Here is a 25,192-nt window from a genome sequence, read left to right as displayed (position 1 = left end):
TATAAAATCGAACCGTAAATTTTAGAAATCGAACCGAACTGAAATTGGTGAAAAATCGAATCGAACTGAACCGTCGAACCGTTCTATTTCGGTTCGATTCAGTTAAAACCGATCGGTTTGATTTTTTATTATTTTTGAATTTAGACTTGATTTTCAAGTTATTTGGTCTAATTTTAACTTTGGTTTGAACCTAATAACCATTAATCAATGAAATTAAATAATTAATATATATAAAATTAAATATAATTCATAAATTTTTCATAAAAATAAATCAATTCAAAAATCGATTCGATTTGATTTAATTTGATTTGACTATATAAATACTATTCGGTTCAGTTCGGTTTAACTGATTTTTTTCTCTTCAAAATCGAACCGAATCAAAATAACCGAAATTTTTATAATTCAAAACCAAACCGAACCTATTTAATTTTAAAACTGAATCAATTAAACCGACAAAGAATGAAAAAGATAGGATGTTGACAAGGTAATCTTTCATTTGGAACTTCAGTGAGCAAGGATGTGGGGAAATGGATTTTTTAAATAAACCCACTTATTAAGAAAGGAATAGAGAAAATATTAAAAGAGCAAAGGATTCTTAGAATCAATTAAAAATTAAAAAAAAAAATTCACAATTGTCAATAAAATTTACATGCTAATTAAGAGCATGCTTTATTCTTGTTCATGTGATATCCTTCGAGATAAAGCTGCTTTCAAGTGTTCAAGATACTTTACAAGCTACATGAACAAATTAATTAATTTCTTTAATTACTTCCAGTTTCCTAAAAAGTGATGAGTGTTCAAGATGGTAAATCAATCAGCAAAGCCGACACAGACGAAGAATCCAGATGATTTTGATGCAAAAAACCATAATTAAGAAGCACCTGATTATCTGCCAAGTTCAAAGCTCTTCGCATTCCATTGAAACAAGCCTCCCAAGAATATGCAGGACTGTGGTCACCAGAACATGGTTCACACCCAGTAAACTGTGTAATAAGAGGCCTTCTCTTAAAGCTGCTCTTAGATGCTGCTCCCATGATGCACCATAGCTCTTGCTCACCTTCTCTGCATGCCTTCTTCTTAAAGAAGGCACCTCCTTTTGTATTTTCAGGTACTTTTGGGTAATGTTCTCATATGCATCTACTACATCTAACCAATACTCCTCCTCTAAATAAATCTTGCCCCCCCATTTCTCCTTCTCTTTCAAAAGAAGATGAATCAAACCTGCTTGATCATCTGCTTCAGGAAACATCTTGTATTTGAATATTGATCTTTGAATTTTTCCCCACATTTCGTAGTTTGGCGTTTGTAGACCCATCCTAATCCAAGCATTCATGAAGTCCATCGACCATTGACAATTCCTGATCAAGAACACACCTGCATTGACACTAGTCCAGCTTCGCTTCTTGTACACCAGAGATGACCAGCCATTAACTACAAGGTTGTAGTCTTTGTACTTCTCTAATGGGAGCTTGAACTCCATTTCAGTGAACACTGCATCTGAATCAACCCACCATATCCACTCGGCCTCCGGGCGAGCCAACATGGCTGCTTCAACAATGGGGTACTTGGCCCAAAACCCTTTCATTTTTGGATGTAATAAAACATTATTGTAGAAAATTTCATACCCGTGTATCCGACAGTAGTCAACTTTGTTCTTGAACAATCTCAATAACACATGATCCACCACCGGATTTTTGCATGCCTGTGGTTGTGATCCTGTAACTAGGAAAATCCGATCGCTTGCAGTGGCAGCAAATGTAGGATGACGCTTCAGCCACTCTCTTCTTTTTGCAACCCAGTCTTTCATGGAGTTCTCAATTGAGCAGCTAAAATTTGTGTCATCGTAGAAAGTAGGCTCAGGTGTATCGTAGCACATGTTAATGGTTTGCACGTTGCTTGCTGGTTTAGTGATTGGGGTTGGGAAACTGAGGTTAGGACTTACTAGGGACAGGAAAGACAAAACAGTGAAACAGCCACCAGTGCTCCTCCAACAAAGAGAAACCCATCAGCTATTAATGAAAAGGCTCTATTTTGGATTATGTGTTTGCTGTTGCAGACAGCATTTTCTTAGCAGTGGAAGTGATGGCGGATTCTAATGTGTGTGTGTACAGTGGAGTGTTTTGCATGTTGGGTTTGATTCCCTCCATGTGGGGGACACCAAAATGTATAAGTATTGTTATTATAAAATTAAAAAAGTCAAAGAAGAAATTAATGTGATGTAAATCTCCAAGCATCATTAATTTAGGGTGGTAGAGAATGCAAATGCATTTGAACTAATAACATGAACTTGATTACTTGTAGGGCTGGGTTTCAGGTAAAACTGAATTGAATTAAACTGTTAAATTTGAATTAATTAAATTTATAAATATTTTAAATCAAATCAAAATATTAAAAAAATTAAATTGAATTAATCTAATTTGGTTCTGTTTGAATTGATCAATTTGAGATTTTCAATTTTATTTTATGATTTTTACTTTGATTCAATCCTGATTTTCACTTTATTTTGTTGTTTTTATCTTGAATTGAACATATTTTCGTTTAATTCGGTTTAATTCAATTTTTTCAAAGATTTTATCTCTAAAATTAAATCAAATTGAAATAACCAAAAGTCCTAAAAATTAAAATCAAACCAAATTATCTAATTAATTATTAATTAATTAATAAATCTCATGGTTATTATACAATTAAAAATATTAAATATTTACTAGTTAATGTGATTTGGATAAGTGCATAAAATAATCCATAGCAAAATGGAGAAGTTTGATAGGCCACCATACAATCAAAAGCGTCGAACACCATGGAAATATCCAAGAAACTCAACTCACAACTACTCCAATCCTTCTGGTAGTTTTTATTCCAATAAGTCCGTTTTTTTTTTAATTTAAAAAAAGAAAACTGAGCCCATAGATATTTCATAATTATTACCCTTTGATTATATATTTCATATTTTTAGGAAAAATAATATATATTTTTAAAAAAAATAGAATTCCATTGAAATTAAAGGCTTAAAGCCCATTACATAAGGACTGCATCCTAAAAGCAAATTACAAATCATGCCTTAAGCCTGACAGGAGTCCCATGGCCATTACAATCAACCCAAACCGCCCCCAGCCCAGAAGAAAAAGTCTCAAAGACCCAATCGTAAACCCTAACTGAGAATGGTTAAGGATTTGGACCCAAACCCGCTCGGTAAGCAGACCCAGCGCTGCATCCAAAGCTAAATTCCATCTAGAAAAAAACGCTTCTTTTCTTCCAGACATCCGCCACCATGAGAGGGAGAACACAAAATGAAACGGGCTTTTGACTAAAACGGTATAATCGAAAATGAAGTAATATTAAAAAATAGTACATTTAAACATAATTATTAAAAAAAAAATCGGATGAGGTGAGTTCGACACGTTAATTATAATATCATTTTTAAGGTAAATAGTATTCGCATCAAAATTTTTTAATGAAAGCTGGATATTATTTAAAATAGCGTTCAATTTTTTTTAAAATAATAAAAAATTAATTAAAAAAAATTTAAAGTAGGGTTGAATTTTTTTTTTAATTTTTAATTATTTTATCTTATATTTTAAATAAAATATAAATATTATTTTAATAAATAAAATTATAATATATAATATTATATATTATAATATTTTTATTATAAATATTATTTTTTAATTTAAATTTAAATTAAAATTTAAATTAAAATTTAATAAAATAAAAAATTAAAATTAAAAAAATTAATAATTAATAAAATTAAAAAAAGTTAGATGCTAATTAGCGTAGCGTTCAATTTTTCTTTAAATTTTTAATTATTTAATTTTAAATTAAAAATATTATTTTATATATTATAATATTTTTATTTTTTAATTTTATTATAATATAAAAAATATATATTATAATATTTTTATTATAAATATTATTTTTTAATTTAAAATTAAATTAAAATTTAATAAAATAAAAAATTAAAATTAAAAAAATTAATAAATAAAAAAATTTAAGAAAAGTCATTCAACTTTTCTTTAAATTTTTAATTATTTTATTTTATATTTTAAATAAATTAAAAATATTATTTTATATATTATAATATTTTTATTTTTTAATTTTATTATAATATAAAAAATATATATTATAATATTTTTATTTTAAATATTATTTTTTAATTTAAAATTAAATTAAAATTTAATAAAATAAAAAATTATAATTAAAAAGATTTAAGAAAAATTAGACGCTTCTTATATTAGGATCCAACTTTTCTTTAAATTTTTAATTATTTTATTTTATATTTTAAATAAATTAAAAATATTATATTATATATTATAATATTTTTATTTTTTTAATTTTTTTAATTTTATTTTATATATTATAATATTTTTATTTTTTTAATTTTAAATTAAAAAAATAAAAATATTATAATATATAAAATAAAATTTTTAATTTATTTAAAATATAAAATAAAATAATTAAAAATTTTTAAAAAAATTGGATGCTACTCTAAATAGAGCCTAATTTTTCTTAAATCTTTTTAATTATAATTTTTTATTTTATTAAATTTTAATTTAATTTTAAATTAAAAAATAATATTTATAATAAAAATATTATAATAGATAATATTATATATTATAATTTTATTTATTAAAATAATATTTATATTTTATTTAAAATATAAAATAAAATAATTAATAATTAAAAATTAAAAAAAAAGTTGGACGCTACTATAACAGCGTTCAACCTTTAAATTTTTTTTAATTAATTTTTTATTATTTAAAAAAAGCTGGATGCTATTTTAAATAGTGTCCAACTTTCGTTAAAATTTTTTAATGCGGATGCTATTATAAATAGCGTCAGAACCTTAAAAATGCTATTATAATTAGCGTTCCGAATTTATTTCGTTCAGCTTAACGTAACTCACTCCTTTTTGATAATTATGTTCAAACGCACTATTTTTTAATATTATTTTATTCTCAATTACATCTTTTTTGTCAAAAGCCCAAATGAAACTCACTCTTAGGCCCTTGCATGGCGTTTTGTTTGAAAGAAAAGGACCATGGTACAACAAAAACTCACGGTAATGAGCAAGTCTGAAGGTCCCAATTAAATAGAAAAGCACACAATCATGGTACTAGAATCACACCAAACTAGAGAGAATAAATAGGGAAGAAAGAGAGAGAGCTCATAGAGGGAGGCAATGGTCAAAGACAGGTCACCAACACTTGAACCTTCGAGGTCTCTCTGCCTTGGAACCATCGAATGAAGCGCTTTCTCTCATGCGATTCAAAGGCTCACACCAACCCCTCAGCAAATTCACAGCCATAGAGAACTCTATTGCCACTGAACTAAAAAACCAAGCCATCACAGGTGTGCCTAGGTCTCTTATAAATAAGCCTCAAACCTGCAAACAACCAAACAAAATCTAAAAAATATCTATAGTCCTTGGGCAGGGTGAGGGGACTCCCACACTGGGCTGGGGAAAGAGAGCCATCCTCCGTCCAAAGGGCAGGAGATGGTCAACGAAACTCTACAGAAAAAACCTAAAGTCTCAGAGGAAAAAAAAACAAAAGAGGGAAAAGAAAGCTACTTTAATCTCTGTTTAAATGGGCATGACCATTGCTCAGAGAGCATAAATAGCAGCGAAAAGTAAATTAAAATTCAGTAGTAGCTACTAGCTAGCTATATTTCGAACATCAACAAAATAAGAATCGAAGCATCTGATTATTTATTGATTCTCCTATTCATCCTTTCGCATATCATACACACATAATGAATTAGCTATATGCATTTCTTCAATTTTGTAAACTCCTAATTTACTCTCACTTCAACTTTGATCATCATTCTTCTCATTAATAAGAAAGTTATTTTGCCTTTCCTCCTTAATAATCTTTACCTCAAACTCATAATTGGAAATACTGGAAATATAATGTATTAAAAAGATTCTATTAAAGAATTAAAAAAAATGAAAGAGATTAGATTTTTCCTCACATAGCTTGGCCAAAACCCTTAACTTTTTTTTCCCTTTTTTTTTTATTTGCTTCAATTTCTCCAGTCGACACTCTAAAATTCCAATTGAAGTCATAAGAAGGCTGAAAATTCAAGGAAAGAAAGGAGAAGTGTTAAAGGATAACCTACCTTGCTTGGCCGATCTACCTCCCTCTCCAAATCCCCTCTTTTTCTTCAGAACACAACTACTATATGATGAAGATAGTAGAATTGGGGAAAGAAAATTACTTTAGTTCAGTTTCCTTCAGAAAATGCAAAGCATAGATAAAAAGTTAAGGAGAATGGTCATCCACAAGGATATGAAAGTGGTATACGTAAATTTCCAACGTACATGAACACGAAAGATAACACTGACAAGAATTTGGCCCAATAGGCAAGACTGGTTTCAAAGTTACTCAAGCGGAATATGGAAAAGTTTGGGAGGCAGAGAGGGGGTTGCCAAGCCCATGATGAATATGCCTTTTTCCGCTTACAATATCAAAGTTTTCTTAAGCTTGTACAATAACATTCTAGCATGGCTCCACCTCCGCCATTAACTGGAAAATTAATCACAGAGGCCACTTTAGCTTATTTCTGCTCTGCTCATGCCATCTAGGAACCTTATTATTATTTAAAACAGAAAAAAAAAAAATCAGGGATCCCTTTCCTCTACAAGTTGAGTTTAAGCAACTGAGAAATGCTAACAAAGCTAAATGCAATTTCCAATAAATGGAAGAAATTGTTCATTAGGACTGTTTTTCAGACTTGATTGGAGAATCGGCATTGCCCCTTCATCAATGGCAGAAATGAGGATTAAAGTACATGGAGGATAAATTCCATTAGCTGAGTTGTTTCATTTCCGTCTGCAATTTATTACAATAAAATGATTCAATTTTAATTTTATTTCAAAAAAACCCTCTATCCTGTCATAGCAATGGCAAGTTTTCAAGTTAGAAAGAATAAAATTACCCTTTTATCCATCTCTCAAAAATAAAATTACGTTTTATCTTTTTTTCCATTCTTTTTTTCTCTCTCACCTTAATAATCAAATTAATTAATAATTTTTATCAATAAAATTATTTTATTTTATTCATTAATATAATTATTAATTATATATATTATTTATTTATTATTATTATAAAAAATATATAGAATTATTTTATTTGATTGTGGATGGTTGAGTTATTTTAATAAAATAATATTTTAAATATTATAATGTTGATAATTAAAAAAAAAAGAGAGAAAAAGAATCTAAACCGTTTCCTGATCTCAGTAATGCAAATTACTCTTTAATCCTTAGTTAATGGTGATTGTTTAATTTATTAATGAACTCAATGAAATAAGACTTAAATTTAATTATTTAATTTAAATTATATTTTAGAAAATTGTTTTTTAAAATTCAAGAGAATAAGTAAATTAATTGACATTTGACTTAAATTATTTAGTTGAAATAAAATTTAGAAAATAGTATTCCAAAATTAAAGGAATAATAGATTATTTATTGATTAACTCAATTAAAGTTTAATAACACTTAAATTAATAATAAAAATAATAAAGAAAATGTAAATTAATGAATAACTTTATTAATAGATTTAATAAATATTAATTTTATTAAAAATAAATGGATCTTATTGATAATTAATTATTAATTAATTTAATCATAAAAATAAATAGAAAGTGGGTAAAATAATAATTTTTTATATATTTTTTTAATCTGTTAATCTGTTGTTATAGGTTAAAGGAATTTTAATTTTTTAAATATAATTAAAGTTAAAGATTTTATTGTTACTGTAGAGACAAAATAAAACAACCTCTAAATTTAGGGATAATAATACAATTTACTTAAATATACAGTGGCCACATGTAGACACTTACTTAAAACTTGTTTTATGGCTGATGGGTATTTGCAAAAAAAAAAAAATAAATAAATAAATAACAAAGCAAACAAAGAAAAGATTCCCATTTGCCAAATCTTTAAAAGAATAAAGTCTAATTTCCTCTCTATATTTATTTGGAAGGTTCAATTTAACTCAATTTTTATTTTTAATTTAATTTAATTCAAAAATTTTAATTTATGTCTAATTTAATCTAATTTTGAGGAAGGTGGAACTCACTCACTACTTTTGAGTTGCTTTTTTTTTATAATTTTTAAATATTTTTAAAATTAATTAATTTTTAATGTTAATTGTTTAGTTAATTATTTTTAATCTTAATTAATTAACTATAATTAGTTATTTTTATATTTTACTTTTTTAATATTAATTAATAATATGGAAATAAAAAAATAATATTTTTATATTTTTAATTTTATTTAATTATAATTTTCTAATTTTAAATTAAAAGCATGAAATACAAAAATTATATTTTGTCATTTAAATAATTAAATTTAATTAAAATTTTAATTAATTATATGAAAATATAAAGATATTTTTTATATTTTCAGTTTAATTAATAATATTGAATAATAAAAATAATATTTTTATTTTTTATTTAAATAATTATGTAATATAAAAATAATATTTTAATATTAAAAATAATTAAATATTAAAAAATAACACATATTACTTAATTTAACTAATTTAAACATAAATTAAAATTTATAAATTAAATTAAATTAAAAATTAAAAATAAATTAAATTAAACTTCTTCAATAAATTCAAGAGATGAGCTTTATTCCAATCTTTAAAACATACGTCACTTTTCAGACATTGTTACTTCCGGCATAAGAGGGGTAACTCTGTAAAAAAAAAAAAAAAAAAGAAAAAAGACGCTGGTGTTAGCCCTTCTAATCCCCTGTTTATGATAATTTAGTAAGTAATAATTTTTTTAAGAATGTAGGCACCATTTATTTTGAAAAAATAATTGGTATATAAAAAATATTTTATGTCAATTATTTTTTAAGAAAATATTTTTCATTAAAAATTTTTTACTATTTAATTGCAGTATAAGTGCTTATATAATATAGATGTATTTATATAATACATATATAAATATTTTTATATTTTAATAAAATTGTTAAAATTTAGTAAATAGCTTCATTTTTTAAAAAAGAAAATTATTTTTCTTAAAACGAATTAATTTTTCTTTAATTAGAAAACTATTTTTTATTAATATATTTTTTTAATACTCTAAATATTAAAAAAATATATAAAATATATATCTTTTCAGAAAATAAATGAAGCCGAAACAATAAAATATTAGAATATGAACATAAAAGAACATTTCACATTCATTAATCATGGTATGAAAAGAGGCAGATTCAACAAAGATAAACGAAATTCTCCACAGAATGCGAAGAAATTGGTTAAGGCTATTAGGATTAAGAATAGCCATGTGTCCAAATTGTAATTGTAAATAAAGATTTTTGATAAGCGGATGAGATTGAGAAGCCTTACACATGACATACTGAGATGAAATTTAGGTTTAAAATTAGTGTAAATCCAAGCTACTCCTGAATTGATGCGCTGTCACGTGCTGATTAGAATTAGGAAGAACTGGTAAAAGCTTAACAAGAGCATTCCCATTATGGTTTTCTTGGAGAGCCATTCTTTGTCCTGAAGTTTGTTTCTCTGTGACAATGTCTATTTTCCTGAGATTTTCCTCTGTCCTTTCTCCTTTCCTTCCTCCCAAACATGAAATTATCGTATTATTTGATGGGATTGACTTTCCTCTTCAGCTTCTTGATTCTCTATTCTCGGAGGGCATTTGACATCTCAAACGACCTGAGCCTTCATCGATGGTTCCCACTTCAAAAGGGTAACTTTCTAATTAATCAACACAATGTCCTTATGTTCCCGTTAAAAGAACAAGGAAAAAGTTCCATTTCTCCATTTTCTTATGTTCCTTGCCTTTTTTCAATTTTCAGAAGATACTTGTAACTTGTTCAGTGGTCACTGGGTTCATGATCTGAGAGGGTCTCAATATACAAATGTGAGCTGCTTATCAATCCCTGACTCCAAGAATTGTTTCAAGCATGGGAGGAAAGACACAGATTTCTTGAAATGGAGATGGAAACCTGATGCCTGTGAGCTTCCAAGATTCGATCCCAGGATTTTTTTCGCAATAGTTCGAGGAAAGACAATGGCATTTATAGGAGATTCAGTTGCTCGGAATCATGCCGAATCGCTTATTTGTCTCTTATCCCTGGTTAGTTTGTTTTTCTTTTTCCTATTTACCATATATCTCTAGGACCATGATGTATCGCGTTCGAGCCTCAATCAGAGACTTCTTTAGCTGTAACAAAGCTGATAAATGTTGCAGGAGGAAGTCCCAGTGAGCACGTACAGAGATGTTGATGATCGGTTTCGAACTTGGCACTTCCCTAACAATAACTTCACTCTCATGGTCCTATGGACTAGGTTCTTGGTGACGGGCGAGGAGAGAGTGATCAATGGAACAAATTCTGGTTCCTTTGATTTGCATCTAAGCAAGATTGACCAGAATTGGACAAGTAAACTCCCCGAAATGGACTATGCAATAATCTCAGACGTGCATTGGTTTTATAGGAAGCACTTCTTATATGATAATGAAAATATGATAGGGTGTATATATTGCGGCGAACCCAACATCAAAAGCTATAGTCTTGAGTTTGCCCTTGAGAAGATAACAAGACTTGTGCTTAACTACATCAACGAGTGCAAAGAATGCAAGAGCTTAGTGACCTTGTTAAGAACATACTCACCAGCACATTTTGAGAATGGGTCATGGAACACAGGAGGGAATTGCAACAGGACAAGACCTCTCCAAGAATCAGAGATTAGCATGGAAGGTATAGATTGGAAGCTTAGAAGCATTCAAGTGGAAGAGATAGAAAAGGCAAGAAAAGTAGAGAAGAAAGGGAAAAGATTTGGGGTTTTGGATGTCACCAGGGCTATGCTAATGAGACCTGATGGTCACCCTGATGCTTATTGGGGTAATAAATGGATGAAAGGTTATAGTGATTGTGTCCATTGGTGCATGCCAGGCCCCATCGATGCATGGAATGATTTATTAATGGCATTGCTTAAGAGATACATTGATTCCTCTAAACTTAGAGAGATAAATCAATGAGAACTTCTCTAATCTACAATATTTGTAGAAGCTTTACTAGCTTTGACCTCAAGAATGCATATCATAGATTTAACATTAAGTGTGTACAGTAAAATTTATTTATTTTATGCTTAAATTACATATTTATTTATTTATATATATATATATTTTAAAATTTTAATGAATCAATTTTAAATAAAAAAACAAAATTTATTATCCAAAATGCAATAGGAAAAGAATAATAGCTATAGTTACGTGAGGCTAATAAAAGAATACAATAATGAATTTTTTAACAAATAATTTTTTTTTTCATATTGTAAACTCAACTCAATTTAAATTCATATTATAAATAAAAATCTTTATTTCTTGGTATTAAGTGGATTTTTTTTTAAATCTATAAACAGTTCAATGAGCTTAATAATAACCAGGAGATTATATATCAAAAAGTATTATTTAGTACATATTTTTTATAGTAAAAGTAATAAATTCACAGTTGATAATTAAAATACTTTAATCCGAGTTTTTGTTTTTAAATTTTTTAAGTAGAGGAAAACAATTTACCTATTTCTTCATTGTTCTGTGATAAAAAAAAATTAATTTTTTTATTTATCATCATATAAATTAAATTTTTATATTACATATTAATGGTATATAATTATTTTTAAAAAATATATTTTTTCTCTATTCTGGGCATATGTGTATTCTTAATCAATTAAAAAAAATTTATTTCTTTTATATTCTAAAAAAAGTGACTTCTTTCATATTTTAGACATCCTTCAAACAATAAATTTAAAAGAAAGAAAGAAAAAATACTCACTTATAAAATGAAATATCAATCATATTACAGTAAAATTTTCAATTTCATCGTTTATTTTTAAAATCCTTTTAAAATAAATAAACGGAAGTACTAATCACGTGACTGCACGTGATACGCCGATGCAATGGCTGTATTCGGTGTTCGCGCGATTACGGCTATAAAATCCCCCAGTTAAAAGTCCCTCTTGACTTTGATCACTGCTGAAGAAGCTAAAATTGAAAAGATGAAGTCGTCGAAGCGAGCGGCAACAGAGAACAACAGAGGCATAAGTGGGCACATGTATACCCTTCACCAGCGCCTCTTTCACGCTCTCAGCCTCGGCACAAGGTTTCATTCTTTTGGATTTCAATTCTTTCAATTTGAAGTTATATTGCTGATGTTTCTTTTCAATTTGACAATTTTATCGTAAATATTTTTCTTCGTTTCAAATTCATTGTATTTTTAATTGGAGTAGACGATTCCTGTTCATTTCTATTCGTTTCTGGCAGAGTTTATGATGGTAAGGAATCAAAATGGCAGTGTACGGATATTGAGATACAGAGACACGTAATTCGGTCAATTGCTTCCTTTCTTGATTGTATTTCAGGAGACACTTTGCAACATCCTCTAGTAAAGGTATGGACTATGGACTGATGATAAGAATGGTTGGATAAAGATGGCATTTAGTTTTGTCCTGATTAAGGGTAGTGGGCTGATTAATTGATCGTTTTACTTGGAAGATCTTTTGGGTTCTTATGGAACTTGCTATGTGTATCTTTGGTATTTGCATTTGAGTAATTTTTTGAGAATAATTGTTACATTAGTTCTTTTTGTGTTTTGCCTTCAATTTTCAGGATTCACTTGCTGATATAGTTGGGGCAATAGTATGGATTCTTCAAAATAAAAGCAAGGCCATATTAAGCATGGCAACTAATGTGGTAGTAAATTTGATCAACGTTATACCCAATTCGTTATTGCAGTCTTACTTGTCAGATATGGTCCATCCTTTGTCATCCTTGTTATTGTCTCATCAAGTAGATGTATCTATTTCATGTGCCACTGCATTGAATATGATCTTTTCAAATCTGAGCATGAGAGGAGAGAAAAAGGTTTGGGATATTCTGATTGAAACAGAAACTGTTTCTCGCATTGTTAGTGGCATATGGGAATTTTCTGATGGTGTTATGCCAATTGAATATTTCCAAGAGATGACTTCGCTCTTGAGTGCAATACTGCATCGGTGGCCTGCATCACGGTATAATGTCTGGAATGATGCTAAATTGTTGGAAGTCTTGGAAGCTATGTGTGTAAAACCTGATTTCTCTGTTAAGGTTGCAGTTTTGAAGCTATATTGTACAATAGGTATCATTTATGTGCATTGAACTTCTTATCTTCTCTCTCTCTCTCTCTCTCTCTTCTCCTCCCTTCCCCCTCCTCCCCCCTCAACAAAAAAAACCCCAACCCAAAACCCCTCAAAAAGTCTTCTATTATTACAATTGTTAGAATCAAATCTGGCAATTAAATGGGCCTTTCCTTTGTATGCCAGCACTGTGTGGCAATGGGGCCAAGAAACTTCTAGGAAAAGGAGAATCCCTTCTACAAATTATGGTTCTCTGCATGGGAAGATCTCACCCTCTTTCTGTTCGGACTGAGGGATTTAGACTTGCCCAATGTTTAGCGGTAATAATTGTAACTTCTTGTTTCACAAGATGTCCAACTGTGAAATATTAACTATAAGTCATTTTATGTCTTCTATTGCTCAGAAAAATGAAGAGGGGTGTTTAAAAATGATGAGCTTATGCTGTGAGCCTATTGTTAAAGCTATAATTGATGGAATGACTGGATGGACCTCTCATTCAGGGAAGATTGCCAATGACCAAATGTCTTTGCTAGTGGAAGCTTGTCATTTGGCTTTGATAAGTCGCTGGGCAGGGGAGCATCATGATTTCTTGTGGCAGCAAGGGATTGACAGGGTCCTCCTTAATCTTCTTCTAAATGACTTTCAAGATGAACCACCACAAAAATTGTTGTCACCAGAAGAACAGTTATCTATAGCACAAGAGGGTCTCAAGGTCAATTTTCTTCTTGGTTTGAGGCCATATGTTTGGGACATTCTTGGTTGGCTTGCTATACACTGTAGGGAGGATTTCAATCCTAACATGCATGGCCGTGAACGTAGAATTGACATTCTTATTGCATGTGCATGGTAATATACTACTTACTTCTTATCTATCATATAATTATAATTGAAATTGTCTTTGTAGAAATAGATGATTATTCTTAATTTCAATTAATCTGTACATGGGTATATATATACAATTGATTCCTATAATTGTGTTCTACTAATTAGGAAGAAATCCTAAATAAGAAATCCTAAATAGGAATACAGAATACAAAATATACAAAGAAATAATATAGTGATTGACTTTCCATAACACTCTCTCTCAAGTTGGAGCATAGATGTTAATCATGCCCAACTTGTTACAAATGTAGTTAATCCTAGCTCCATTCAGAGTTTTTGTGAAAATATCTCCTAACTGCTCTCCAGTTTTGATGTGTCCTGTTGAGATGATCTGTTGTTGAATCTTTTCATGAACAAAGTGACAATCAATCTCAATATGTTTGGTCCGCTCATGAAACACCGGATTAGAAGCAATATGGAGAACAGCTTGATTATCACACCACAAGTTCGCAGGCAGGCAGGTCTTAAAACTTGTCTCATCTAGTAATTGAAGTATCCACATTACCTCACATACTGATTGTGCCATGGCTCTGTATTCGGATTCAGCACTAGATCGAGAAACTACACTCTGCTTCTTGCTTCTCCAAGATACCAAATTTCCTCCAACAAAAATTCAATATCCAGTAGTTGACTTCCTATTAACCTTAGATCCAGCCCAATCAGCATATGAAAAACATTCAACATTCAAATGTCCATGATTACCATATAACAAATCTCTTCCTGGAGCGCCCTTCAGATAACACAAGATTTGTCCCAAGGCTTCCCAATGAGCAACAGTTGGGGAAGACATAAACTGACTTACCACACTAATGGCATAAGCAATGTCAGGACGAGTGACTGTAAGGTAGTTCAATTTTCCTACCAATCTCTTGTATCTCTCTGGATTTTCAAACAACTCACTATCCTCTGCTAACAGTTGTAAATTTGGAGTCATTGGTGCACTACAAGGTTTAGCACCTAATTTTCCTGTCTCTGTCAATAAATTGATGACATATTTTCTTTGAGACAAGAAAATACCTTTCTTACTTCTCATAACTTCAATACCCAAGAAATATTTTAACAATCCCAAGTCTTTGGTCCGAAACGGGGTTTGGAGGAAGGTTTTAAGAGATGAAATACCTGCAGAGTCACTCCCAGTGATGACAATGTCATCCACATAGACTACCAGGAGAATTAGACCAGTCTCAGATTGACTATAAAATACTGAGTGATCACACTTACTCTTTTGCATACCAAATTCTTGTACTGCTTCACTGAATCTCCCAAACTAGGCCCTAGGACTTTGTTTTAAGCCATAAAGAGACTTCCGAAGCCTACAGACTTTACCCAACTCCCCCTGAGAAACAAACCCAGGTGGTTGCTCTATATACACCTCCTCCTGAAGAAGGAAAGCATTCTTGATATCTAATTGGTGCATGAGCCAATCATATGTAGCTGCTAAAGAGATAAACAAGCGAACAGAAGTAAGTTTAGCTACAGGAGAAAAAGTGTCAGAGTAATCAACCCCGTATGTCTGAGCATATCTTTTTGCTACAAGGCGTGCTTTTAACATAGCCACAGAACCATCAGGATTTACCTTTACTGTAAATACCCATTTGCAACTAATAGCTTTCTTACCAGTGGGCAAAGGCAACAGTTCCTATGTATCATTAGCATCTAAAGCCTCAATTTCCTCTTTCATAGCAGCACACCAGCCAAGATGAGACAGTGCCTCACCAACAGTGTTAGGGATAGGAACAGAGTCTAAAGAAGTAACAAAACACCAAGAACAAGAAGACAATTGATTATAAGAAACAAAAGAAGAGATAGGGTAAGTACATGAACGTTTACCTTTACGAAGAGCAATGGGTAAGTCTAGATCATAATCATGATCAGTATGAGGTACAGGATCTCCCAACGAAGTAGCTGGTGGAGGATCTGAGTTAGGAATCTCCAATCTCCTAGAATAAACATGAACAACGGGAGGTCGAGTAGGTCTAGAGACAGAAGGAACAGGCTGTTGGAGAGGACTAGACATTGGTTGGACAGTATATATTAAGAGATCATCCTCCTTCCCCCGACTCTCATACACAGATGATTGAGGAAAAAAATGGAGTGGACTCAAAAAATGTGACATCTGCAGAAACAAGATAACAATTAAGAGTAGGAGAGAAACAGCGGTACCCTTTTTGCAGCCGGGAGTATCCAAGGTAGACACATTTGAGAGATTTTGGATCCAATTTAGTAACTTGTGGACGAACATCACGCACAAAACAGGTACAACAAAAAATACGGGGTTCAACAGGGAACAAAGATTTTGTAGGAAACAAAGCAGTATAAGGAATATCCCCATTAAGGACAGAAGACGGCATACGATTGATAAAAAAACATGCCGTATAAATTGCATCCACCCACAAGTGTTTAGGAACTTTCATCTGAAAAAGAAGAGTACGAGTTATCTCAAGAAGATGCCGATTTTTTTCTTTCGGCCATGCCATTTTGGGATGGGGTATCCACATAGGAAGACTGGTGAAGAATGTCATTTTGTGTCATATAAGACTGAAATTGTGCTCAAAAGTATTCTTTGGCATTGTCACTTCTTAATATGCGCACAGAAATATTAAATTGAGTTTTGATTTCATTACAAAAGGCACAAAAGATAGAAAACAACTCAGAACAATTCTTCATTAAATATAACCAGGTGACACGAGAGTAATCATCAACAAAAGTAACAAAATAACAAAATATAGTTTTAGAAGTAACAGAATAAGGACCCCAAACATCAGAATGAACTAACTCAAAAGGGGATGAAGCCCGTTTATTGACTCTAGACACAGAAGGCAAACAATGATGTTTTGCAAACTGACACGACTCACATTCTAGTAATGATAAAGACTGAAACTGAGGACATAGCTTTTTCATGGTTGACAAAGAAGGATGACCTAATCTACAATGAGCTTCAATAGGTGTTAAGGTACTGGAGCAAACAAGCGACCGCGGTATATGATTTTCCAGAATGTAGAAATCACCTGACTCACGTCTTCTACCAATAATCTGCTTCGTCGTAAGATCCTAAAACAAACACTGGTCAGGAAAAAAGTAAACAGAAGAATTTAAGGTACGAGTAAGTTTACTAACAGAAAGTAGATTAAAAGAGAATATTGGTAGACACAAAACAGATGACAAAGAAATTGACGAAGTCGGGTTTGCAGTTCCAGAACCCATGACACAAGAAGTAGAACCATCAGCTAAAGTAGATGAGAGGCGAGATTAGGTAGCGGATAGAAAATTAGAATTACTGTCATGTGATGCATCGTGCAGAATCAATAAATCATTTTGATGATGAAGACACCAGGCATGTAGTGGATTTACACGACTCGTGATCGCGATGTGAGGAACTGGTAGGCTTTAGAGATGCCTGATACTGGGAAAACTGTGCAAAATTCTCTGCAGATACCAAAATAGTTTTCTCAGAGGAAGATACTGTAGAATCTTCTGCTGCCATATTTGCCATCTGTGATCGCTGATTTTTCCTCTGAAGTTGTAGACAATTATATTTTGTATGGCCAGGCTCATGGCAATAATAACAAATGATTCCTCTTGAGTTCTGATTAGAACTAGCCTCTCCATTACGCTGATTACTTCTGTTGCCTATAATTCCTCCTCTACTTCCTCTTCTATTATTTGGATTACGGCTAATAAGAGCACTACTGGCAAGCTGTGAAGATTGGGTACTTTCTGTATGAAGGACCCGTGTGAACGTTTCATGCAAAGAGGAAATCTCAGAACTGGAGAGAATCTGAGATTTAGCAGTCTCATACTCTGAAGAGAGGCCTGCAGGAAAACTCATAACAGCCAGTTGCTCCCGTTGGGCCTGTTGAACTTTCACATCAGGATTAAAAGGTAACAATACATTAAGTTCCTCATATACCCATTTAAAATCCATAAAATAAGCCGTGACAGACTTATCCTCTTTCTCAGTACGGTAGAATGCCTTACAAACATCATAAATACGGGAGATATTCCCTTTACCAGAATACAGAGTAATCCATCAATTCCTTAACAAATTCACAGTGATTAATTAAACTAATTACCTCACTGATAATCGAGTTTCGAAGCTGCAAAAACAACCGAGCATCCTCCCTTAGCCAAGTTTGTCGTGTATCATCCGTAGGTGGATCTTTAGTAAGGTGATCATCCTTATCAATGCTACGCAAATAGACCCTAACAGTCTTACTCCACTCCAAGTAATTTGAACCATTAAGTTTGTGTTCCGTGATCGTAGTTATCACCGGAATCACGTCAGAAATAACATTCTTATTTTCTGCCATTTGTTAAGACAAAGAAAACTAACCGAAACGCTAATCCAAAGGGCTTACAACAGCAAAATAACCCAAAATCACAAATCAAGCAAATACCAAAATAGGATTTGAGAGCCAAACCTCAGAAGTTCTTTAATGGTATACTGGATCAGGCAACCGCACACAGTGGTAGAATGAGGAGGTTGAGGCGACGCTGGCGATGTTGATCAGAGTCGAAACGGCCGGTCGGCGGCCAAGGTCTCTCCTTAGCTGAGTGGTGAGAACAAATAGATACCATGTAGAAATAGATGATTCTCCTTAATTTCAATTAATCTGTACATGGGTATATATATACAATTGATTCCTATAATTGTGTTCTACTAATTAAGAAGAAACCCTAAATAAGAAATCCTAAATAGGAATATAGAATACAGAATATACAAAGAAACAATATAGTGATTGACTTTCTATAACAGTCTTGATTATTTTCGTGGGTGTTCAATATGTCTTTTGGGTCTTTTATTTCTAGGACTGAAATTTGTCCAATTGCCATTGTATATTTTATTTGTTTGTTGGCAGCATATCTTTCATGGATTCAATTCGTAAAGGGCACCAAATATGTCAAAATGACATAGCTGATACCTTCAGAAGTGAAGCAGCATCAAGGGCAGTGATGATGATGATTTATTCGCCTTGCAAATATATTGCATCAAAAGCAAGATTCATACTGTATGAAATTCTAAGGCCAGCTAGCAAGAAGTATCTAAAACGCTTACTGCATATGCTAAATAATACACCATCCGAGGATAATTTTGGAATGCCGAACATGCTTCAAACTAGCATTAACTTAGTGGCTTTGGTATGTTATTCTGGTATACCATATTATCAAAGTGATATTGTTAAAAATGGAGGAATCCAGGCACTTATGGATTTGATATGGTGGTGCTTAAGAAATGATATCCATATAGGAAGGTGGAGTCTTGCTCCTCATTTGCATAATATATTAAGTGAGAGGACTTGTTGCTGGGTATGCAAAGAAGACTGGGAAGGCAATAACATTCTTTTATTTTATGGTCTGTGGGGATTAGCTGAATTGATGCACTCTGGATCTTCGAGAAATAATGTAGAAATTTTTGGTGGCCAACTGGATTATACTGAAGCTGAATTTGTTAGCACACTCCAGGAGATATGCAGTGACAGTACCTCTCCTGGAATAAAATGGTATGGTGCATTCATTCTAAATTATTTTGGATTTTATGGTTTTCCATGTAAACTTGGGAGGCGTATTGGGAAAGCACTTAATGTGAATGAATATGCAGATGTGCAACTCATTCTCACAAATGGGAACTCTTTGAGTGTCCATGGTGTCATTCTTTCTGCTCGATGTCCATCATTGTTGCCTCCTGAAGAAATGCCTGGTTATGAGAAAGCGTCCAATGGTTCTTCAGTAGGATATGACACAGAGAGGAAGTGTGGAAAGTTTCATAAAGAAATTCGTTTATCTTCACATGTGGATAACCTGGCATTGGCTAAGTTGTTGGAATTTGTTTACATGGGATATCTAAATGCAGGAGAGGAACTTTTGAAGAAAGTGAAATTTCTTGCAAAACGCTGTAGTTTACAACCTCTGTTAATAATGTTTGGCAGAAGGCATCCCAAGTGGGGCACCCCCTTCCCCAGATATGATCTTTCTCTTGTGCTTGCTCCAGCTGGGCATTATTTTTCGTACGGCTTGCTTCTTAATCTTCACAAGGACATCTTGATATTATGTTCAGCTTTTTTCATGTTATTTATTTTCATGAGTAAATTACCTTAACCTCCATCACGATTTCTTAAATGTCACTTGCACCAAATAGGTACAGGTTGAGCAATTTGTGGCTTTTTGTTCAAAAGGCAACTCTATTAATTGAAGAATATTTCCAGATGAATGTTTGATTTTGTAGTTTAGAGGAATATTCACTTTCCAAATTATGGACTCTAATTTGATTTGTTTCTGGATTCAGGGACATTGTCTTGGAGGCTAAAGCAACCGAATCAATATGTTGGAGATGTAATGTATGCTCTAAATCAGTGCCACATATGCATTGTCATAAAGTTGTGCTGTGGTCAAGTTGTGATTATCTGCGGGCCTTATTTCAGTCAGGCATGCTGGAGAGGTGCTTACATGACTATTATATTGTAACTTTAGATGTGACATTTTTGTAGATTGACTTGATTCTGTGCCTCCATTGAACAACAAATTGTTTCTTTTTTGTCCTGATCTTTTATATTTTTGTCTTTCTCATGTCATTCTAATATTATTCATGGTCACAGCAACTCCCAAACCATAAAGGTGCCTGTGAGCTGGGAGGCAATGGTTAGGCTAGTGAACTGGTGCTACACTGATGAGCTGCCTATTCCTCCCTCTGGATGTTTATGGGATAATATGGACAGCGAGGAAAGGCTATCTGTGCTGCAACCATACCTAGAGCTTTGTTGGCTTGCTGAATTCTGGTTTTTGGAAGAGGTTCAGAATATCAGCTATAAAGTGATAGTATCCTGTTTGGATTCTGCAAGACATTTGTCTATTAAGATAATTAAAATCGCTGCCGATTTATCTCTGTGGAAATTAGTTGAAGTTACTGCAAATTTCTTGGCCCCTTTATATCGTCAACTTTGCCAATCTGGTGATCTTGAAGCACTGGATGAAGAAGTAATTGATATGATTCGTACAACTTCAGTTCGGCTCTCTCAAGAAGGATAAGCTATTCAAGTTCAAGATGATCTAAAATGCTTTGGATTTTTTGAAGGGTGGTAGATGTTGAAAACCGTGAAGAATGGGATATTAGAAAATTCTCTTAATGTGATGGGGTGTACAACAGTTAAGACTAAGCCTTTATCTAAAACCTTCTTTTTTTCTAACAGAAATCCCAAACTAGTTGGGGAATGGGATGTAAAATAGGTAAATTTCTTTCCTGTTATCGGGTTCATTTATGTAGATATTGATGTGAGCAAACGGACTATGTTGAAGAAAGTGAAGAAGAAATGATAATAATTGATCCGTCGTATTACAAAGATTTTATTCCTTACGAGAACTTTTTTTTTTTTTTTTTGTTAAAAGTTAAAGGGCACATAGTTTAGCTTGCTTTGCGTTTTGGGCTTTGCTGTTAATTTACCAAAGTGCTCGTCTTTGTTGACCCAAAAGGGACATTGGTTTTCTAGATTTTTGCATATTGATTATTAGGAAATTTTTATTTAGACTCGGCTCATTATAAAATTAAATTATGATTATATAAGATTTACGTATTTAATAGATAGGTCTTACTGTATATCTCTTATTATATATTTTATATCTTAAATTTATAATGAATAGGTATAGGTAAGAAAAATTATTGATTGTCTCACATTATATGATTAAAGTTTTAATTATTTATGTCATTCTTGCGAAGTTGAACAAAATTGCGTTTGTTTTGATTCCGAAAAAGAAGAATCCTGAGTTTGTTTCTGACCTGCGCCCTATTTATAATGAACAGGTTTAAGTAAGAAAAATCATTGATTGTCTCACATTATATGATTAAGGTTTTAATTATTTATGTTATTCTTAAGAAGTTGAATGAAATTACGTTTATTTTGATCTAGAAAAAAAAGAATCTTGAGTTTATTTCTAACCTGCGCCCTATTTTGCTTTGTAACGTAGCGTATAAAATTATCTCTAAGGTCATTGCCAATCGCATTAAGTTGGTTCTGCCTGATCTTGTCTTTGATGTTCAGTGTGTTTTTGTTGTGCTAGTTGCCTATAAAGCTATGCACTATCTTAAACGAAAATCTCAGGGTTGTACGAGTGAAAATCTCAGGGTTGTGCGGGCTGGGCTGCTCTAAAGATTGGCGTGAGTAAAGCATATGACCGTATCGAGTGGCTTTTTTTGTGTATGGTTTTGCGGCGTATGGGTTTTGGTGATTTCTTGGTCAACTTGATCATGTCTTGCGTGTCTTGTATTCAATTTGGGATTATTCATGGTAATACTAAGTTGTTGGGGCATTTTTTCCCTGTCGGGGTCTTCGACAATTTTGTTCATTTTGTGCTCTGAGGCTCTTTCTTCCTTATTAGCTAGATTTGAAAGTCAAGGGAGGCTCTATGGTTGCTGTGTAGCTCGTAGGGCTCCTTCAATCTCCCATCTTTTCTTTGCGGATGACTGTCTATTGTTTTTCAAGGCTAATGGGGAGGAAGCTTCTTGCATTAAGAAGTGCCTCTCCCTGTATGAGATGGCATCTGGTCAGCTTATCAATTATCAGAAATTCTTAGTTTGTTTCAGTTCTAATACTTAGCCAGCAAATGAGAATGTAGTGTGCCAAATTCTTAATGTTGTTAAGAAGGACAGTTTTGGGTTTTTCTTTCTTTCTTAGGGCTTCCATCGTTTGTAGGTAGAAACAAAAATGAATTGTTCTAATGTATTAAAGATCGTGTTTGGAAGAAGATTCAGGGGTGGAAGCTGTGAACCCTCTCATTAGTTGGAAAAGAAATCCTCCTTAAAACCATAGCTCTTTCCATTCCCAATTATGTTATGGGTGTGTTCCGTTTGCCTCATGATCTCTGTGCTTTTAATGAACATATGCTCAACTCCTTTTCTTGGGGTTGTTCGGGTTCTCAAGCCTCTGGGATTCGGTGGATGGCTTGGTCTCGTCTATGTGTGTGCAAAGCTGATAGTGGCATTGGTTTTCAAAGATTAAGTGATTTCAATACTGTTCTGTTAAGGAAGCAAGCTTGGCGCCTACTCACTCAGCCCTCTTATCTGGTTGCTAGGGTGTTTGCTGCTCGTTATTATCCAAGAAATGTTTTTTTAGATGTGCAGTTGGGGTCCAACCCGAGTTTTGTTTGCTGTAGTCTATGGTCAAATCAGCAGCTTTTGCATAATGGTTGTCGGTGGAGAATTGGGTCTAGATCTAAAGTTCGTGTTTGGGATGATCCTTGGTTACCGAAAAATGAATGTCTTTATGTTCAGTCTGATCGAATTGCTGTGTTGGGTGATTTTAGAGTCTGTCATTTAATGTATGCTAATGGCCCTTCTAGGAATGAGTCTCTTGTGCATGGTCTATTTGGTCCTAAGTGTGAAGAGGCCACTTCCTAGCTCAGACACTAGTCCCATGTAGCACCTAGACTTCCACCCAATCTAGGCCAGCCTACTCGTATTCAAGGACTTTTCCTCTTATAGAGGATCTTAAATATCCTTATCGAGTGTCGTTTAGCATATTTAACATGGAAACCGAATATCAATATTCTTTGTAGCATGATGTCGCCCCTCATTGTGTACATCCTCAAGCATTAATCGAAAGCATAGCAATAAGCATCATTCAACCGTATGGCTAAACCCAAGCCAAGGTATAATATTTATTCTCCTATACTGAGCAGCATCATTGGCCCTATACCGAGCAGCATCATCGATTTTATATAGAAACCTCGAGCCTAGGAGACATGCGCACTACAAGCCCCTCGGCCTTGTAGTATCCATGAAGCTCCTTCTTCATGGAAACACAGAGCTCCTATCTCACGAGAGCACGATGCCCGCTGCCTAGTACAATGAGTACGTAGGGAGCTCACTTAGAGTCATGCCCTTGTGCCAATGACCCCGGGGATGGTGGAGAGCTTTACACCAAACATAGCAACTAGCTGGGCCCGATTGTGCTCACTAGTGGCCAACGAGTCACACCCCCCTAAAGAGCATTAGAAACAAAGTGGCCTCTGGCAGGAGGAGACATCAGTATGTCTCAGTGGTCACATCCCCCTATACTTTTTCATATTTATAAAAGTGTACGCTAAACTTCCCCTTCTCATCAATTGTGACCTTACACGATCTCATAGGCCTACAGCTTGTCTGGGTTTAGCCAATCTTCGTAGGGTAATGGGCTATCCCCCTTACATTCTCCCCCACTTAAACAATCGATGTCCTTATCAATTTGCTCCGAACATCTCGTCATCTTTTACCTCCTGTTGAACAACGCTCTCCCCAACATCTTGTGCCTCTTCATGTCATTCATCATGTCTGGTTCTCCCATATAAATCTCATGATTCTTTTTTTATGTATCTTCATATCAACTTGTGCCCATCTTCATATACATTCTTCATATCCTCCTTATTTTATGATTGTGGCATAGTTGCCCAACCCGATCAATGATGGAAGTACCATATTCTTCCTTGTGACATTCTCCCCCACTTAGACAGTCAATAACCCTATCGACTACCGCTGTTGTTACCGTGGCATTGCATTCCAGTGAGTTCTCGCTTTGATGGATCTGTTCAATCATCTACATACTCTCCCACTTAATTCTTTATGGCTCATTTTGTGATGGTTCTTCTGATACTTCATTTCTCTGTATTGTGATGAACACACCTCCGCATGAATATCATCGGGCCTTCGTTAAGTTATTCTTGCGGCTTTGCCTTGTGGTTGCACCATCATAAGTACCTCGCAAAATAATCACAATACAAAATAATAGTGTTATACATGAACTCAAGCATAAGGAAGTAATAGTATTCATTTTCGGAGCTATGATATGCAACTATGGTTGTCAACAATGAACAACATAGTCATCATGGAAATGAATAAAGAAACTTACACATTACCGATTTCGTGTATCACCATGTTCTCCTCTGGAACTTGCATTATGCTCGTGGGACTCGTTGCTTATGCTAGTTTTGCCCTCATTTCCTATTGCACACCCATTATTTGTATACCCATATCTTGATGCTACCGACTATCGATGATAAACAATTCTCGGCTACCAATCTCTTCGGCTCGCTTCGTTCTCTTCTTGTTTTGTTTTAATTCATTGTGGGCATCACAAGTGAGTTTTGCATTCATGTTCTCTTGAGGTCTCTACCTTTTGACTACTTCTCATCTTCCAATT

At 33.1% G+C, this 25,192-nt stretch overlaps 3 protein-coding genes and 1 pseudogene across 5 annotated transcripts; 3 read left to right on the top strand and 1 right to left on the bottom strand.

Moving 5' to 3' along the window:
- Positions 1-797: 797 nt before the first annotated feature.
- On the bottom strand, positions 798-2,031 carry LOC110638457 (galactomannan galactosyltransferase 1-like; annotated as a pseudogene).
- Positions 2,032-9,596: 7,565 nt separating this feature from the next.
- LOC131175543 (xyloglucan O-acetyltransferase 3-like) lies at positions 9,597-11,013 on the top strand. The gene is made up of 3 exons (XM_058140124.1): positions 9,597-9,720; positions 9,830-10,110; positions 10,225-11,013. The coding sequence occupies exons 1-3, from the start codon at positions 9,597-9,599 to the stop codon at positions 11,011-11,013; spliced, it is 1,194 nt and encodes a 397-aa protein (XP_057996107.1).
- Positions 11,014-12,001: 988 nt separating this feature from the next.
- Positions 12,002-21,378, top strand: LOC110638487 (BTB/POZ domain-containing protein At1g04390). 3 transcript variants are annotated; one of them, XM_021789065.2, is made up of 8 exons: positions 12,002-12,136; positions 12,298-12,424; positions 12,643-13,150; positions 13,335-13,468; positions 13,552-13,994; positions 18,890-20,035; positions 20,314-20,466; positions 20,624-21,378. In XM_021789065.2, the coding sequence occupies exons 1-8, from the start codon at positions 12,033-12,035 to the stop codon at positions 21,051-21,053; spliced, it is 3,045 nt and encodes a 1,014-aa protein (XP_021644757.2). In that variant the 5' UTR covers positions 12,002-12,032; the 3' UTR covers positions 21,054-21,378. The 3 variants fall into 3 exon arrangements, with proteins under 3 accessions (XP_021644757.2, XP_021644758.2, XP_021644759.2); XM_021789066.2 differs by having other exon boundaries at positions 12,013-12,136; positions 18,890-19,531; XM_021789067.2 differs by lacking the exon at positions 13,335-13,468 and having other exon boundaries at positions 12,013-12,136; positions 12,643-12,726.
- Positions 21,379-22,851: 1,473 nt separating this feature from the next.
- Positions 22,852-23,415, top strand: LOC131175479 (uncharacterized mitochondrial protein AtMg00310-like). The gene has a single exon (XM_058139892.1). It carries the CDS (start codon positions 22,852-22,854, stop codon positions 23,413-23,415), a length of 564 nt encoding a protein of 187 aa, XP_057995875.1.
- The last annotated feature ends 1,777 nt before the right edge of the window (positions 23,416-25,192 follow it).

Source organism: Hevea brasiliensis, chromosome 17 (genome assembly GCF_030052815.1).
Source record: "Hevea brasiliensis isolate MT/VB/25A 57/8 chromosome 17, ASM3005281v1, whole genome shotgun sequence".
NCBI lineage: Eukaryota > Viridiplantae > Streptophyta > Magnoliopsida > Malpighiales > Euphorbiaceae > Hevea > Hevea brasiliensis.
This window is presented reverse-complemented; position numbering and strand designations above follow the sequence as displayed.